Source organism: Trichomycterus rosablanca, chromosome 12 (genome assembly GCF_030014385.1).
Source record: "Trichomycterus rosablanca isolate fTriRos1 chromosome 12, fTriRos1.hap1, whole genome shotgun sequence".
Taxonomy (NCBI): domain Eukaryota; kingdom Metazoa; phylum Chordata; class Actinopteri; order Siluriformes; family Trichomycteridae; genus Trichomycterus; species Trichomycterus rosablanca.
The window spans coordinates 6,280,951-6,298,760 of record NC_085999.1 but is presented as its reverse complement, the minus strand read 5'-3'; the positions used below and the strand labels follow the sequence as shown (position 1 = coordinate 6,298,760).

At 40.2% G+C, this 17,810-nt stretch overlaps 1 protein-coding gene across 1 annotated transcript in view; it reads right to left on the bottom strand.

Annotated features, from left to right (window-relative positions):
- Positions 1–17,810, bottom strand: part of LOC134323874 (potassium voltage-gated channel subfamily H member 7-like) — a 71,862-nt gene that overhangs the window by 43,071 nt on the left and 10,981 nt on the right. The window contains exon 3 of the mRNA XM_063005435.1: positions 4,313–4,474. Coding sequence (XP_062861505.1) covers positions 4,313–4,474 — 162 coding nt within the window. The remainder of the gene's footprint in view (positions 1–4,312; positions 4,475–17,810) is intronic.

Sequence of the window (17,810 nt, the reverse complement as noted above, 5' to 3'; positions counted from 1 at the left end):
CAGTATTAATCATATTATATTGTTGCAGTGATACTGTTTGTTGCATCATATGTGCATTAGTTACTGTTATATTGCTGTCTAAGTGGATTTGTAATAAGTTTAATTTGCTGTATGGATGGGGTCTGGCGGGCCACATGTACAGATAGTGGGCACTTAATGATGCACAAATAGCCAAAACTTAAAACAGCTGCCACACACACACTTCTCTAGGAAAGCTTCTCACAAGCTGCAAGTTATAGTGACTGTTATAGCTGTATAAGGGTTGAGGCCAGATGTCCAAATACTTTTGGCCATATAGTGCAAATATACATTTCTATTATAACAGACAGGCGATTTTATTTGGCTCCTAACCCAATGTTTATTTATGCAATATTTAAAACAATAACTGCTCATATGTGGGCTAAATGTTATTACATGGATTATATGGATCATACTCACATCTTACAGAAAGTCATTTAAAAGAAGGTAGACTAAATGAATTGAATCCAGTCTCTTTTGAAGAGGTTTGAAAGGGTTTTTACTCACATCATTACACAATGCTTTAGTTTTGCCTTATCACCCAGAAACATTGGAAGGATCAGCCAAGGTGACACAGTATTTTATCTAAGGAAACCAAGTGTACATCATCGAGTACCTCCTCTTTCCCCTTATGTAAATGAACATGTCCAATCTTTATCAGCACTAAGACCAATTCCCCTTTTGCTATTGCTTTACTGAGTGAGATTGGAATGGTGTCGGTTCACTCACGATCAGGGTGTAATCTCTCTTACAGGCTGATGTCTGATTAGCACACTCGAGAACTGACCTTACACCATGCCACTGCCCTGCTCTGTCAGTGCTCTACACAAGCACACATTAAACCACATCAAGCAGGTTTTCACCCATGGGAATGGACAACAGGCTCAATACAACAGCTACATTAAAATTCACTCTGAGGAACTGTCTATAGAAAGCCCCGGTCCTCTGGGGCTAATGTGTCCTTCCGCAGATTACTCTATAAAAACCTAATCAAGACTGAGGTCACAAGGACAGGTAATGGTACAACTGCAGTGAATGTGCCAGCACAACAGTGTCTACAAAACCTAGATGTGCTTCATAAGAAATGTTTAAAGATCTCTGGGAATCCATAAACTTGGATTTTCTACCTCTTTTTGCTATTTGCCCCATTTTTGGAGCTCAAAATTTGAACAAGCCCACCACAACAATTAGTTTTTTTTCATTTAAGAAATATAAGCAAATTGAGATCTATAGTTTAAATGCTGACCTAGAGATGATTATACATGCTTTTATTTCATCTCGTATTGACTACTGCAATGCCCTGTTTTCTGCTCTTAGTATGTCTGCTTGTGATCGGTTGCAGACAATACAGAATGCCGCTGCTAGATTACTTACTAGCTCAAATAGACGGTGTCACACAACCCCACTGTTAAGATCTCTACACTGGCTTCCTGTGCAGTATAGGATCCAGTTTAAAATTTTGACTTTTACATACAGAGCATTGCATGGTCAAGCTCCCATCTATATATCAGAGCTACTTCACCCATATGTATCGGGGAGCTCTCTTAGGTCTAGCAAGCTGAACTTGCTGTCTGTCCCACGCTCCCACTTAAAGACTCGTGGGGATCGCACGTTGAGGTCAACGCTGCAAAATTATGGAACGCACTACCCAACTTTTTAAGATCTGCAGATTCTGTAGATTCTTTTAAAAAACAACTAAAGACTTATCTTTTCAAGCAGGCATTTGCATAATGTTGAATGAATTATTTATTCATTTTTATTTATTTATTTATTTATTCATTTATTTGTTTTTTATTTATTATTATTATTGTTTAATTTATTTTTGTTGTATTTTATTATGTAGATGAGTGTATATATTTTGTTATGCAATGTTTTTGTAAAGCACTTTGTGATTCTTATCTGTGAAAAGTGCTATATAAATAAATTTTACTTACTTTACTTACTTACACAACTCCACTGTTCATACAATGGGCTTGTACGGCGCAGTATTATAAATAAGCACATATTCCACATCCCAAATGTTACCTAAGTGACATTCTAATTTAAATATTGAAATGCAGTGGCAGGATGCACACACAGATTGTTAGCTGTGTCTGCGGGTGGAAGTGTTTAAATGGGTTCCTCACTGCTCATGCAATTGCAAGTGGGAAATTTCAGGGGGTGGCTGAAACAGCCAAACCATTGGGAGGTGCACTTGTCAGTGCGCTCTCAGTGCTGGTCCCAAGCCCGGATAGAAGTAGGGATGTGTCAGGAAGAAAATCCTGCCTAAACACCAGTCTGTTATGCAGACTAGACCTGCTAGGACGACCCCTTTAAGAGCAGCCAAAAGATAAACAAAATTGTAATCCTGTTACCTCCATCTGTGTTTCTTCTATGACCAAGGATAATATTTATCTGTGGCTTAATTTAAAATTTTGTTTCCCCTGGTAGGGTTACTATATAGGGGCTGGATAATCACTTGCTTAGCAAACAGTAGGTGATTTAGGAGTAGGCCAATGTTTTTAAAAACAGTCATGAGTATAGGCACGTGGGAGACTGCAGATTGCAGTGGGAAACAATGATGACTCCATGCCCTTACATGCCCGTTTGCACTGTAAACTCAATATTCCAACACATTCAAATACAAGCTCTTTGAATATTGAAATTGAAATTTGTCTATAAAACTGCCAACATGAAGCTGCTGTAAAAAAACACAATTCTGTCATTGTGTAAAACAAATCAGTGTCTAGTTTCTTAATGGCCTGTTTGATAAAATCCTTTTTGAAATGTCATCAAGTTCTTAAGGGTTTTTATTCAAAATGTGCATAAGACAGAAAAAATTTGACTTGAAGGTTGTGTTTCAAAAAACACTTAAATTCTTAAAAGCTCCAAAGCTTGGACCTTTGCTGTTTTGATGTAACTTTTATATTAAAATCTATGCTTCAGTGAGTATAAGTGTGGTTACTTTTGCTATGAGCTATGAGCTTTTGCACAAGTCTACTATTAAGCTTATCACTTATACTGATCCAGGGTTATTCAAGTTGGAGTGATACTTGTCTGTTTGGCATCTCCAAACGTCCCCCAACACCTCCAATAAGGACGAAGAAACTATATTTTACAGACATTAATATAATAGTACCATAACACAGATAATATAATATAAAGCATTTGTGGCTTAGACACGTTAACAGTTCTGGTTGTGTTTTCTGATGCTCCTCTGTAGGCTGCATGTGGTTTTAGAGGCCACCCCTGCTCAACACGTTCAAGTTCTCACCACTACCTTACTATGCACGATTCAAAAACACAAAAAAACTGTTGAATGTATTACGTATTTGTTTGATGTCATATGTCCATATTTATTTAAATACAATATTCTAAAAATATCATATTTTATTTAATTGACTAATAAACTAAAGCTTTTACAAGATCTTTTTACAAACTTTTGTAGATCCAAGCAGTAGACAGGTTTTTTTTTTATGCATTTGTTTTCTCTCTTTTTAGCGCATCCAATTGCCCGATTGTGTCATTCTTCCTCTCCACCAATGCCAATACCCACTCTGATTGAGGAGAATGAAGCTAACCCACGCCCCCCTGACACGTGGGCAGCAGCCATATGCATTTTGTCACCTACACTTTGACGAGTACAATGCGGATCAGCACTGTGTATGGAGAGACACACCCTGACAGCACTCTTTTCCCGTCTCTGTGCAGGCGCCATCAGTCAGCCAGCAGAGGTCATAATTGCATTAGTTATGAGAGAGTCCCTTTCCGGCTTTAATATCCCACTAATATGTGGTTTCCCAGCCCAGCCGGCAGGCAGAGCTGAGACTCAATGCGATGAGATCCTAGCTCTGGTGTTCCAGTGTGTGTTTTTACCGCTGCGCCACCTGAGCGGCAGGCAAGGTTTTAAAGGCTAGAAATAAAGTGTAGACTCAGCAGTCTACAGTAATGTTTGAAAAACCTCTCCTCATGATTTAAATGTCATTGGAAAATCCGGGCAAAAAAATCTGGTATGTGTGACGTTTTGTGGCTCCGTGACAGTGAGAAATAAAAAAAGACATAAATCACAAATATCCATAACATTACCTGTCAGTTTATCTCCTCATCATGCTCTGTTATTTGGGTGTTGGGCCAAGAGGGCAGCACACCTTAGTTTTGATGGTGTGCCTTTACTGAGCACTAAAAGGAGGAGCTGTATTTGTTTCAATTTTGAGTTTCAAATGAGCTAGCTTCAGATACCTTCTCCAAAAATCATGCCTACACCCAAAACGTGAGCTCTGTTAAAGACCTTAACTGTTGCCGGAAGATAACTTACTGTCTTCAGTTTTAGCAGAAGGTGTAAGGTTGAGTTTCTCAGGTGAATTGCTCCTTTCCTCTTCCTCCTCCTGAACGTAGTCAAAGTTCAGAATGAACATCATCACCACACCCTCCTCGTTCTTCACCGGGATGATGTGTGTACTGCAGAGGAACTCCGAACCTGGCAAAAGTGAAATAGATAAAGGATGAAGAAATCTCTCAAATCCTGATAAGACATCACCCCGTCCTGCTAATTTCTCCCCAATTCATTTAGACTTTCTTGTGATTCACCATCTGCTGCTGTAATTGAGTGTAGAGTAGATAGGCCTAATGAAATTTCTAGGCAAAATTAAAGGAAACAAATGGAGGGAGGCATTTAGGCAAAAGAGGAATTTGGGCATCCAGCATTGTCATGGTTTAGTCATTGTTATAAAATGGATAGTTCCGGTCCTAAAATCTGATTGGCTGAGCCGCGTTCAAAGCTGTTGTAAAATCCCCAATATACGCACACCTTTGACCACCTCACATCATTCCATATTAATACGCCACTGAAAAGAAAAAGTACAAACTTGGTTGAACACTATTTTAAGTCATGTACTATACATGGAAATGTCCAGATTAATATAAACAGTAATCCTAATCATTAAGCGGGTGTTTCGTCCAAGAAATAGTGTAATAGTGTTTGTGGAGGGATATTTATTGCGAATGTTATGTTCGCCCTCATGTTGCCTAGCAACACTGTTAACGGACTACCTGATTTCACGGAAGAATGCTTTTTGTAAGTGTTTTTGTAAATAAAAACATTTATAAATTGAACATTGTTGTATTTTCTTATATTTTATGTTGACCGCCGTTTTATACAAGCAATAAGCCACGAGAGACCGTGCGTTACTGCTATGATTTTATCACGGGGAAAGATGTTTTAGGCACTCCGCTTCACATCGTGTCAAAACATCCTTCCCCGTGATAAAATCGCAGTAACGCACGGATACTTGCCTTTAATCAGTGTCTATGAGAGGTTTGGTTTGTTCTCTCTATAGCAACCTCACATCTATAATCTGTAAGCTTCAATATTTCCAAAACATGAAAAGAAAAGCTTTGAAATTGTGAAAGTTTGTGTGTTTATGACAGCGGTTTTTAACCTGAGTCTGTTGGACATTTGCAGCCTGTGACGCATGTCATTTTATTTTACTACAGTATTATGCATAAGTGTGAGCAGCAAGACCAAATTTAGTCCACTGATGTGGCTTATTGCAGCCTAACTAAAGGTTAGAGAACACTAGTCTAGCATTTCTTCCCACCTTGCACAGTGTTTAAGTGTCTGCAAACCTGACCGGAATCAAGAGATTGGTAACATTATATAAACATTATATAAAAATAAAGTCAGCAGTAAAATTTACTGGTTAGCCGAGTGTGCCTTCACAACTAAAAACATGTAAAGCGCCTCATAAACCTATCATGTATATCACTCACCCACTCAGGGTTAGCCTTCAAGGTTTCTGGTTTGGCGCAAGTGTATCTTAATTTAGGACACGTCCCAAACTAAAATAACAAATCGATTAAAAGTAAGGGAACGAAATGAGGGTGGTATGTTGGCACAGCAGGGACTCTGGGTGCCACACATTATAGTACTTCTGGTCAATGTTAGTGAGGTTTTGGAGGTGTCTGTGTGGGTTTCTTCTGATTGTATTGGTTTTCTTCCACCTGCCAAAAACATGCTGAAGGTGGGTGGATTGGCTACTTTAAATTGGCTGTAGGTGTAAGCGAGTGAGCAAAAGTTTGGGTGGTTATCTTCTGTGATGGATTGGTACAGGATAGTGAAAACACTTAAATCAATAAATAAATAATAAAGTAAAATTTAGCAATAGTTATATAAAAATGGCCTTTGATGACATTTGGAGTGACACACTATTCCAAGACCATTGGTCTATTTTGTATTGATTTTCGGGATCAGTATGCCCCTAATCATTTAGCAGATGCTTTTATTCAAGTGATTTACAACTTGACGGAGGTGGGGCTTAAACCCGGCAACCATCTGATTACAAATCCAGTTTGTTTGTTTGTTTATTAGGATTGTAACGTCATGTTTACACTTTGGTTACATTCATGACAGGAGCGGTAGTTACTCATTACACAAGGTTCATCAGTTCGCAAGGTTATATTGAACACAGTCATGGACAGTTTTGTATCTCCAGTTCACCTCACTTGCATGTCTTTGGGCTGTGGGTGGAAACCGGAGCACCCGAAGTAAACCCACGCAGACACGGGAAGAACATGCAAACTCCACACAGAAAGGACTAGGACCGCCCCACCTGGAGATCGAATCCAGGACCTTCTTGCTGTGAGGCGACAGTGCTACCCACTTAGCCACCGTGCCACCCACAAATCCAGTACCCGACCCACTGAGCTACCACTGCCCACACCAGTGGTATGTCTGTCTTCTTAACGCAGTGTAAAAACATGCTTACATGTACCAAGCTGATGTATGACAAGCATAATTGCCGATACAAGCAGTAATGTGAACAGAGGTCAGAGATTTTGACCTGTCATGTTTTTTTTCTGTATGTGTAGCCCTTTCTCTCTATCTGCTCACATCTAATGCAACAACATCATACTGCTTCAGGCTCAGAAAAAAACAGAGCACCATGAATCTGTCCCATTTTATGTCATTCTTTCATTGTCTGTTTTACCACTGCTTTGTCCTGTTTAGGGTCATGATGGGTCTGATTCATTGGGTGAAAGGTAGGAGACACCCCAGACAGTTCACCACTCCATCACAGGGCAGACAAGCACACACACACACACTTCTTTGGACTTGTGGGAGGAAACTGAAGCACCCAAAGGAACCCACACTGACAAAGGGAAAACATGCAAACTCTATGCTGAAAGGACCCTGGCTGCCTGGTACAGGAATCAAATTCAGGCCCTTCTTGCTGTGAGGAGACAGGGTAACCCACTGCACCACTGTGCCGCCCCCTTTGACGTCAGTGTTCCTCTTTGTCTTCAGCTGGGTCCAGTCTAATGTCTTTTGTTCATCTGCCTGGCTTTCTCTTAGCAACCTAATTTAGTCTGTTTTATTCAAAGTACCCTTCTGCCGGGCCCCCTAATGAGGATATATTTACAGTCTTGAATGCTTGTAAAGTGTTTAAATGCTTGTGTAAATGCAATACTTTTACGCAATTGACTTTTGGCATAAGATTGAGCTTTCTTTCTAACGTCGCCAAGTGACCACTGTTCCAAGTCATTCTAATATGTCCTATATGAATTTTAACCATGCATATTTTAGAAAAACCCACAAGGCTCCTGAAACAAGGCATTCTATATAATAATGGGCATCACACACTTCTGTGCACTCCTACACAACATTTTGGCAGGTGGAAGGAAACCAGACTATCAAGAGAAACTTAACATAAACAGTAACCTGTTGAACTTGGGTCACTGGATCTGTGCAGCAACAAACTGATATGCTAATGTGCTACAATATATGCTATAAACCATAGCATTGCATGTCAATGTGAATAACAAGAACAGACATACATGTTATCATTCACACCTGCACAATGTACACTAGCCATGGGACTTATATGCATAGTTCTGAAAGATGAGAGAAAACCAAAGTAACTGGAGAAAAAAGTAGGGCATGAAAGAACATGCAAAACCCCACACAAATAGTAACCAAGTGCATTTAGATTGCTAAAGCTGTGTGACACAGCACAAAGTATACAATAGACATACATGTACGTTTATTAATTTCTATATTACTCAATAGTTATTGGTAACTGCTTTAGACTGTCTGGGTCCAGAGTTTTACCCAAAACTCTGTGCCCTTCTGGAAGGACATATGATGTGCAATAAGTGAGAAGATCAAAAAGATTTCTGTACCACACTTCCTGTCTCTGTGTCATGGACACGTGGCTCTCTCACCTCTCTCTCTTCATTAGCACTACACTGGCTGTGCGACTAAATATAACCAGCCGCTGTTGGAGCACATTAGCCTTGTCAGAGCTCAATAGTGAAGAAAAATCTTTTAAACAGAAAGAAACTGCACGGATCTAAAAGCAAGGTGGTGAAAGGTAAAGAAAATGAAAAATGCTGTAGACACTCAACAGTGGAACATCAAATCCAATCTAATCATGGGCATTTAACAGCCTTCACTCTTCTAACAAAATCTTTTTTATTTATTTATCTTCAGCTAACAGAACATTAGATGATAAGTTAGGCACTAATGCTGGGTGATGAGATCTGTCTGGCAAATCATTTTTTGGGATAGGTTAAGGTGAGGTCACTGTCTTTCGGTCAATCTTTATCCTGTTACTACCCTTTTACACTATGAAGCCACCAAACTTGTAAAGAAAGATGTTTTGCCAATGTGTTAAAATAATAAACTCCCAACACACTCGTCTGAGTGCATGTGGGTGTATCTGTCTAGATGTATTCTGTTTTGCAATGCTGCTGGATTTCAGGATGATTGATGACTTATGTTCCTCACAGAGCAGTAAAGAGACGGTCGATCTGGATATTGTTTGTAGCCCTCCAGAGTACTAGAAGTTACTCCAGCCATAGTGTTAGTCGTGTCTGAGGTCCTTTAACAACTGCTCCACACTTGTTTCTGCTCAATTAGGATTTATATTACAAGTATCAGAAAAGAAAAGATTGTTATAGCTCAGAATAGTTCAGAATACATAACATTGTGGGCAATAGATACCATATGGTAGAATCAAAACTGTCATACTGTCATGCATTGTGAATATTTTGTCTGTGCAAAGGTCTAAAAGTGTATGAATGCAGACATAATACTGGGTGGGGGTGTTTGTTTCACCCAGAACTGAGAAAATGTCAAGTGTCAGGCTGCAGGGTGATGCAAATCATGACGACTCTCATTTTTCCACTTGGCTACACCTCTTCTCCTAGGCCATTTAGCATTGTGTACATCAATCCAAAGGAGAAGCAAGCACTTGGCTGTCAAAAGGCTTTCCGTCTTTTTAAAATCCACTCGTCACTGAGCACATCAAACTCAAGCTGTCTTTTACTGTCTTCCTCTGTTTCCTCAAATATTGCACTGCTACTCTTACTACTACAGTTCATTATTCTCAGTCCCATTTACATAGTTTAATGGTTTCCTTTGTTACCTAGTTCAGTATATTAAAGGCTAGATAATTGGCTATATGTGATGACTTAAGTGCCCCAAAATCAATCTACTACTGCAAGGTTAACTAATCAATGTATCCAGTCGTAAGGAAACATATGTAAGGAACACTGAACTAATTAAAGGTCTAAACTGCAAATCTGGCATGACTGAGAGATGAGTTTACGGCTGTACAGATCAAATCCAGCATATTATTGCTTTACCTTCACGGTTTGAGATCCACAGAGCAGAGGCCAGTGATCTGAAGCCTTCTGCCCTTTCAAGATGGTGGAAATTCAATTAGATTCCTATTTCCACCATCAATAATTAAACCGAAGTGACCCATAAAGCCATCAAGTGTCAAGCTTTCACTGATGAAATAATCAAAGAAGTGTTTACTGTTCAGACAGTTATGGTGTCCTTTGGGATACACAGATATTAAATACTGATATCAGAAATGCACCCAATGTCAATTAGAAGTCAAAACACACATTACAAAACACAAAGTCATTTTTTACCAGTTGCATACAACAACTGAAAGTGGCTCTGAGATATCTACAATTCAAATACACTTTCATCTGTTTACATTTGTTAACAAATGTGCATTTTTAAGGAAAAGACTTGGCATCATGTTAATTTTTAATTGATTCATAGCTGAGTCTTACAACACTACAGTATTTGTTTCAACCTTACTCCAGACTCTCTCTCCCATGATGTCTTGCAGTAGTGTAAACAACCTACTAGACAACCCCACAGCCCATAAGCTTACCTGTTTTTTGTTATATATTTATTTTTTTCTAGTGCCACCCAGAAACATAGGGCACAGGGCAGGATTATACCCTGAACATGCCAGTTAATCACAGACTAACACACAATTACCATTTCACTCAGTCACTTACTTACACACTAAAGGGTAAATTAAAGTAGTCAATCCATCTTCTAGATTTGTAAGAGGTAGCAGTAGTACCTGAAGGACACCAGACTACTTGAAGGACACTCACATGGACACAGAGAACATTAGACAGGGACAGTGAACAGAGGTGAGAAACACGGGTCCTCAGTTCTACTGTGCTGTGTAGCGCCCATTCTATAGGTGAAATAATATGAACACTGTTTGCTATCTATTTATATAGGAAACTGGTCTCAGTGTATCCAAATTCAACTTCTATGATAGTAAGGTGCATTAAAAACAGTCTAAATATACCCCAGTCAAATCCATTCAATCAGTGCATGTCAACGTGTTATAAAGTCTCTAATAAAGGTTTTTTTTGTGAATAGTGAGACTTTTTTTTAGTGAATTCTTTTTCTCCAATTTTCTCCCTAATCTAGTCGTATCTAATTACCTTGATTGTGTTACGCTACCCCTCTACCGATACAACCTTCCACAGCTGACTGAGGAGCTTTGCAACTAACACACGCCCCCTCCGACATGTGTGCAGTACTGACTGCATCTTTTTACCTGCACGAGGTGAGTTCATATGCGGATCAGCCTTGTGCACGGAGAGCCACACCCTGATCAGAATTATTCCCCAACTCTGCGCAGGCGCCAACTATCAGCCAGAAGACATCGTAATTGCACCAGTTATGATGGTGCTTATCCCACCCTTTGAACAACAGCCAATCGTTGTTCATGTAGCCGCCCAGCCCAGCCGGATGGCAGAGCTGAGATTCGATATGATGTATTCGAAACCCCAGCTCTGGTGTGCTAGTGTATTTTACCGCTGCTCGACCTGAGCTTTTCTTAAACAGTGGTAGCTCTCCCCTTATGGTACTGGACTGTAGTGATAACTTCATATCACAACTGAGATATATTCCTTTTTTACTGTTCCCAAAGAGATCTGAACACTACTTTAAATAAGCACCATCATAGTCACTTAATCAAATCTTCAAAGCATTTTATTTATAGCTCATTAATACAAAAATAGACAAAATGAAACAAATGATTTTTCTCAGGCATAAACAGTATCTTCAATTTTGGGTTCACTGGACCAGGTTTATTTCTTGCATTTGGGTTAAATGAGTATTTAATTGCTTTAAGGATTGAATTGTAGTTGGACCACACTGGGATTTGCTGGGCAAAGTGGGTTAGGACTGGTTATATTGGTCAATACTTGGTGAGTCTGATTTCTTAAATAGGAACAAACGTGCTTAAATGGGAATTAACACAACAGGGTTTAAAACAGAATATTTTCTGCACATCTGTAATACACTGTAAGCTTTCCATAGCTGCTTAATGTACATGGGTTAGTAACCTGATAAGTTTATAAAGAGTCTGTAGCCTCTGGCACGAGTATCATTTGTTTTGGCAAACTGATTGGAGAGAAAACTTTGAATAATAAAAAATAATGTATTTTTTCAAAGCATAATTGTTCCTGTCTTATTGTTTCAGTCTTTTTTCCTATTAGGCCATGTTGACCCTGCCACAAGTCTCTGCCACATGTTTATGTTCAAGTCTGCCTGAAGATTTGCATGTGCAGCCTTTGCATCAGCACTTTTGGCTTAAGTCTTTTTGCAATTCCATCCTCCACCTGTCAAAAATAAGGTAACTATAGGGCACACAGAGGCCTCCATTCTGCTTAGTCACTGTACAGACTAAAAATGAACATATACTTCTTAATAACCAAGTCCTACATTATGACTACCATAAAAATCATGTATTTAAAAAAAATCGAAATAAAAGCAGTTACATAATGCAATATACAACTATTCAAAATACAACAAAATCATTTTAATCTCAGTGGTGCTATCAGCCAATTGGGCATCTACCAGGCTTTATTAAGGTGTAATGATGTACTGTACAATGTCCACATTAAAGGTTTATAAGTGTTATCACTGGGGAAAAAGTCTGAGGACATGGAACACAACCAGCATGGAACACAACCAGCTGAAGTTGCAGCCCTGTCTCAGAGATTCCTGTACTGAGCCCAGTGTTTTCCAGTGGAACAGCCATGAACATCAAGGCATCTCCCAGGCCTTATTAAGGTGTAATGATGTACAATGTCCACATTAAAGGTTTATAAGTGTTATCACTGGGGAAAAAGTCATGGACATGGAACACAACCAGCTGAAGTTGAAGCCTTGTCTGAGAGATTCCTGTACTGAGCCCAGTGTTTTTCAGTAGAACAGCCATGAACCATGACCAGGATAAAGTGCTGATAACACTGATAAAAAAAAAAAATGTAGTTAGTGGTACATTACACTACTAAAACTTTATTAATTTCAGAATACTAGATGCTCTTTGCATGGTTCCCTAATCAAAGCTGCATCAGCCCCATAAAATGGCACAGGGACTGATAAACAGTTGGATTATAACTGTCTCTAACTGATAATATAAATCCAATGTTTCTTTAAAAGGATGATCTACCTTATAATTCTCAAATGGCAACAAAGACAAAGGAAAACCTGGAACAAAATGTGTCCACAGGGAGGACGTGCCTGGCAGGGGCACTTATTAAACTATTAGCTGCCCAAAAATCTACTGCTACCCAAACTTTTATATATAACCTAATTGGAGTATAAATAAATGAATAAAGCCTGTAAAACCAATAAATGCTTCAGTGGTGCAGTTGTTTATTATTCTAGCCTGTAGGGTGTGGTGTAGATTGATTTTCAAAGCCCTGCGATGGATTGCAGCACTGTCCAGGATATTCCTGTCTTGCATCTAGAGTTTCCCAGTGGAACCAGGCCTGCTGCTACCCTGCACAAAGTGGTTAACGTGAATGATAAAAATGAAATGAAAAAAGAAAAATGCTCACAGTTGTTTTGTGCATCTCCAGGAATAAACTATTGTGTTTCATATGCTGAGAGACTTGCAGGCATTCAAAGCGTTATGGCTAAAAATAGCCCTATTGTAGCTGTTCCCTCTGGAGTGGTTGGCTGGGGTTCGATGGACTACGATCATGCTGAGGGAAAGCTCTCCATTTGACGCTTCACCATACAAAGATAAATCAGTCAGTGGACAAGCCATTAGGACATAACGACTCGGACATAACGCTTGCGGCTAAATGCCCGCCGGACATGCTCTTACGTGTAATTTGATTTGACGAGAACATTTTAATCTTTATCAAAGAACATTGTGTAGATAGTCTTTGTAATAAGCAGCTGATTTCTGAATGAATGGCTTTCATAAGTGCACTCAGACTGAAGGGTACACTAACTTAATCTCCAGCAGATGTTTAAAACCAGTTCTTGTAAACATTGAGCATGTAATGTGCAGCTATCATAATGCAATACAAATGCTTTGACTGCATACAGGACATCAAGCACCTAAACAAATACACGACTGGTTTATATTTAAATACTATATCTCAAAGAACTGACTATGCCCAGGACAGGGGGGTCCCAGTGGTAAGGAACCAGGAGCAAACTTAAATGAAGTAATGATTAAATTTGTCATCCAATGGCAGAGATTTTAGATTAGGCACATCAAGAGAAAAGTGCTATAGGTACTGTTTTTTTGCTCTTTGCAATCGTAGTGCTCTTTCAAAATTTTTGTTATACCAAATTTCAAAAAAAGTTGAATCTTTAGCTCATACTTCAGTCTCAATGGCTGGAATTGAAGTAAAAAAAACAGTCTAAGGCACCCATAGGGTGGCGCAGCGGGATATTTATGGGATTCTGAACTCAGATTTGCTACCGGTCGACTGGGCGCCCTCTAGTGGGCACAGTTTGCAGCAGACAAAATTGGCCACTAGTCTGCTGGGTGGGAAAAGACCAGACTAAAAGGGAAGCGGGGTCTTCAAACGCTGTGCAAGAATCCTGGTTAGCAGCCCGATGCGCCTGTACAGAAGTGAAAGAGCATGGAGATCGGTGTGTGGCTCTCAGTACGTGATATCCGGCCTCTTGTGCGAATCCATTGAAATATGGGCGAATAAAAAGTGGTCGAGAGACTGCGCACGTGCCGGAGGTGGCGTGGGGCAGGTGAATATACCCTCCTCAGATGCATAAGAGTCTAATCACAATACTGATTCTACTAGAATTTGAAGGTTTTTGCATGTTATGGACATGATTATACTGGGCACCCGACACACTGCAGTCTGTGTTTTTTGACTTTGAGCACTTGCTTCTCCAAAGGTCTTCATTACCCTGTTTAGATGGCAAACACAGATATGAGAGGTACACCTGTAGCATTGTCTGTTTTGTGAATGCTTTTTTTAATGCACCACATGGAAGCCTCAACCACTAATGCAATGCAAATTGCAATGTTTTGCCCAAAGATCCATAATAAAACACATAATATCTGAAACAAGCCACTGCAAAATCAGCATCTTGCAGCCGTTCTGTAATTGTTGCAAATGCATGTACTTGGTGTGGCTGAGCACAACATTCTGTTCTTAAATATAAAAATACACTGATAAGCCATAACATTAAAACCACCTCCTTGTTTCTACACTCACTGTCCATTTTATCTGCTCCACTTACCATATAGAAGCACTTTGTAGTTCTACGATTACTAACTGTAGTCCATCTGTTTCTCTGCATGCTTTGTTAGCCCCCTTTCATGCTGTTCTTCAATTGTCAGGACTCTCCCAGGACCACTACAGAGCAGGTATTATTTGGGTGGTGGATGATTCTCAGCACTGCAGTGACACTGACATGGTGGTGGTGTGTTAGTGTGTGTTGTGCTGGTATGAGTGGATCAGACACAGCAATACTGATGGAGTTTTTAAACACTTCACTGTGACTGTTGGACTGAGAATAGTCCACCAACCAAAAACATCCAGCCAACAGCACTCCATGGGCAGCGTCCTGTGACCACTGATGAAGGTCTAAGATGACCAACTCAAACTGCAGCAACAGATGAGCGACCGTCTCTGACTTCTACAAGGTGAACCAACTAGGTAGGAGTGTCTAATAGAGTGGACAGTGAGTGGACACGGTATTTAAAAACTTCAGCAGCGCTGCTGTGTCTGATTCACTCATACCAGCACAACACACACTAACACAGGGGTTTTCAATCTTTTTAGGCATGCGCCCCCCTTCGTGTGCCGACAGCCGCTCGCGCCCCCTCGGGCAAGTACTCGCGCCCCACAGGTTGAAGACCCCTGCACTAACACACCACCACCATGCCAGTGTCACTGCAGTGCTGTGAATGATCCACCACCTAAATAATACCTACTCTGTAGTGGTCCTGGGAGAGTCCTGACCATTGAAGAACAGGGTGAAAGCAGGTTAAAAAGATATGTAGAGAAACAGATGGACTACAGTCAGTAATTGTACAACTACAAAGTACTTCTATATGGTAAGTGGAGCTGATAAAATGGACAGTGAGTGTAAAAACAAGGAGGTGGTTTTAATGTTATGGCTGATCAGTGTATATTATGTGATGCAATCCTTCTTCTGTATGCTAAACTGTTATATCTACACAATCAGGTGGGTAATCCTTCAGCTCGCCTGTGTAAGATGCACCACTGGACGTCTCTTTTATCTATTCTGACAGAATGAGCATTGATTTTGCTAAGGTAAAGCACAACCTCAGAGAATGGACCAATCACATCTTATTGATGGAGCCACTGTAAGGAGGGGGACTAAACCTATTGTCTCTGATCTAATGGCCATGTGGCTCACTCCAGTCTTACCGCTAGCCATTCACTCCAGCCTACTTTCATTTCTAATCAGTATCACTAGAAATCACTGGGTGGTGTGTGAGTGGTCAGTAACGGTGCTGCTGAATTGTGCTTTATTATCCAGACAGCAGAGCAAATGATATCAGGCAAAACCTTGTTTAGTGGTTTCCTAGTGTGAGTGATGATGCACTGCATTCACAGTAACATACCGTGGTTATTTTGTAATGGAGCCGGTAGATTTTTCGCTCTCTCTGTTTTATGTTTGCAGGTTAGTTTCACTGAAGCATGTGAGGCAAATCAGTGATTCATTCATTTTTTCTATATATTTTTTTTTCAATCCACTGTAAATACCAATAAGAAATGCATGGAAGCATGAATCGGGGGTTGTCCCTGACAGAATTGGTAGAACAGATGGTCAGGATGCCTTTGCATAGCTTTCAAGAGGGTGTATCTGAGCTGGCCAATGCTTGCTCATATTCAGAGGTAATGTGACGTTTTGGACATGCAAATGTACTCGATAAGCTGCCCTTTACACAGTCCTGTACATGGGTTCTGTTATACATGCTGACACACAAATACAAGTGATGAATCTCAACCATATTTAAATTTACATTTACTGCATTTAGCAGACGCTTTTATCCAAAGCGACTCACAGTTATCCATGAATACATTTCAAGCAATTGAGGGTCAAGGGCCTTGCTCAGAGGCCCAACAGTGGCAACTTGGTGATGGTGGGGCTTAAACCGGCAACCTCATGATTACTAGTCCAGTACCTTAATCGCTGAGCTATCACTGTCCCTAAATGAAACACAGTATACAGTTCAAATGTATTTCTTTTTAGCCACAGAGTCAGGGTGCATGGGTGGCGCAGTGGTAAAACTTGCTAGCCCACCCACCAGTGCTGTTATCTCAAACTCTTAAGTTTTAATCTCAGCTCTGCTATCAACCAGTCGGGCTTCTACACAAACATACGATTGGCCGTGTGTCTCTGTAGAGGGAAGGACTGGCTGAAAGAGGGATCCTTGTTGCTGGGCAAGCATGAACTCTGCTGATCGGTCAAGGTGCCTACACAGGGGCAGCTGATCACAGATGGCAGTGTGTGGTTCTCCACATGCAATACTGCAGTCTGTAAGACCCCCAAGCAGGTGACAAGAAGCAATCTGGGTGTGAGAACTTTACCCATACATACAACTGAATATTTACTCTTTACTTATCTACAAGTAGTGATCAATCTTAATCCATATAAAGACAAATAAAACTGTTTTCCATACTAACATACTAGCATCTGTCTACACTCTCATTAATGTAGAAGTAATTGCCTAGTTGAATGAATTTAATTCAGACCTTCACTCCTGTCCATCAGTCTTCACTCTCAACATGCTTACCCACTGGCTGAACCAAACAGATAATTGTTTTACAACAGCAGCAGAAGTAACCAAAGAAGCTACACTGCATAAATAAATGATGATGTCTTTTCAGAAGCAACCATCCGGCTTTCAAAAAGCACACCTAGCGTAAACCCCCACAGCTTCTTCACTACCATTAAATGTGGTGGACAGTGGAGGCTGGCACTGTGGGTCCGCCGAAGAGTCCTAAATGAGGGATTACGAAACCCAGCACCCTTGCTCACCACATGTCGTTTCGTCATCAACATAGCCCTGCAATAGCATGGCAGTTGCCAACCCATTATTTTTTTAGCTCCTCCACTTACATAGCTCCGGTATCATTTTCTGCTGTTACAAGACATTATGTACTATTACACACAATGCAACATAGTTACACACACATTAGCCCAATGTCTTTTCAAGTTACACATCAACTATTGT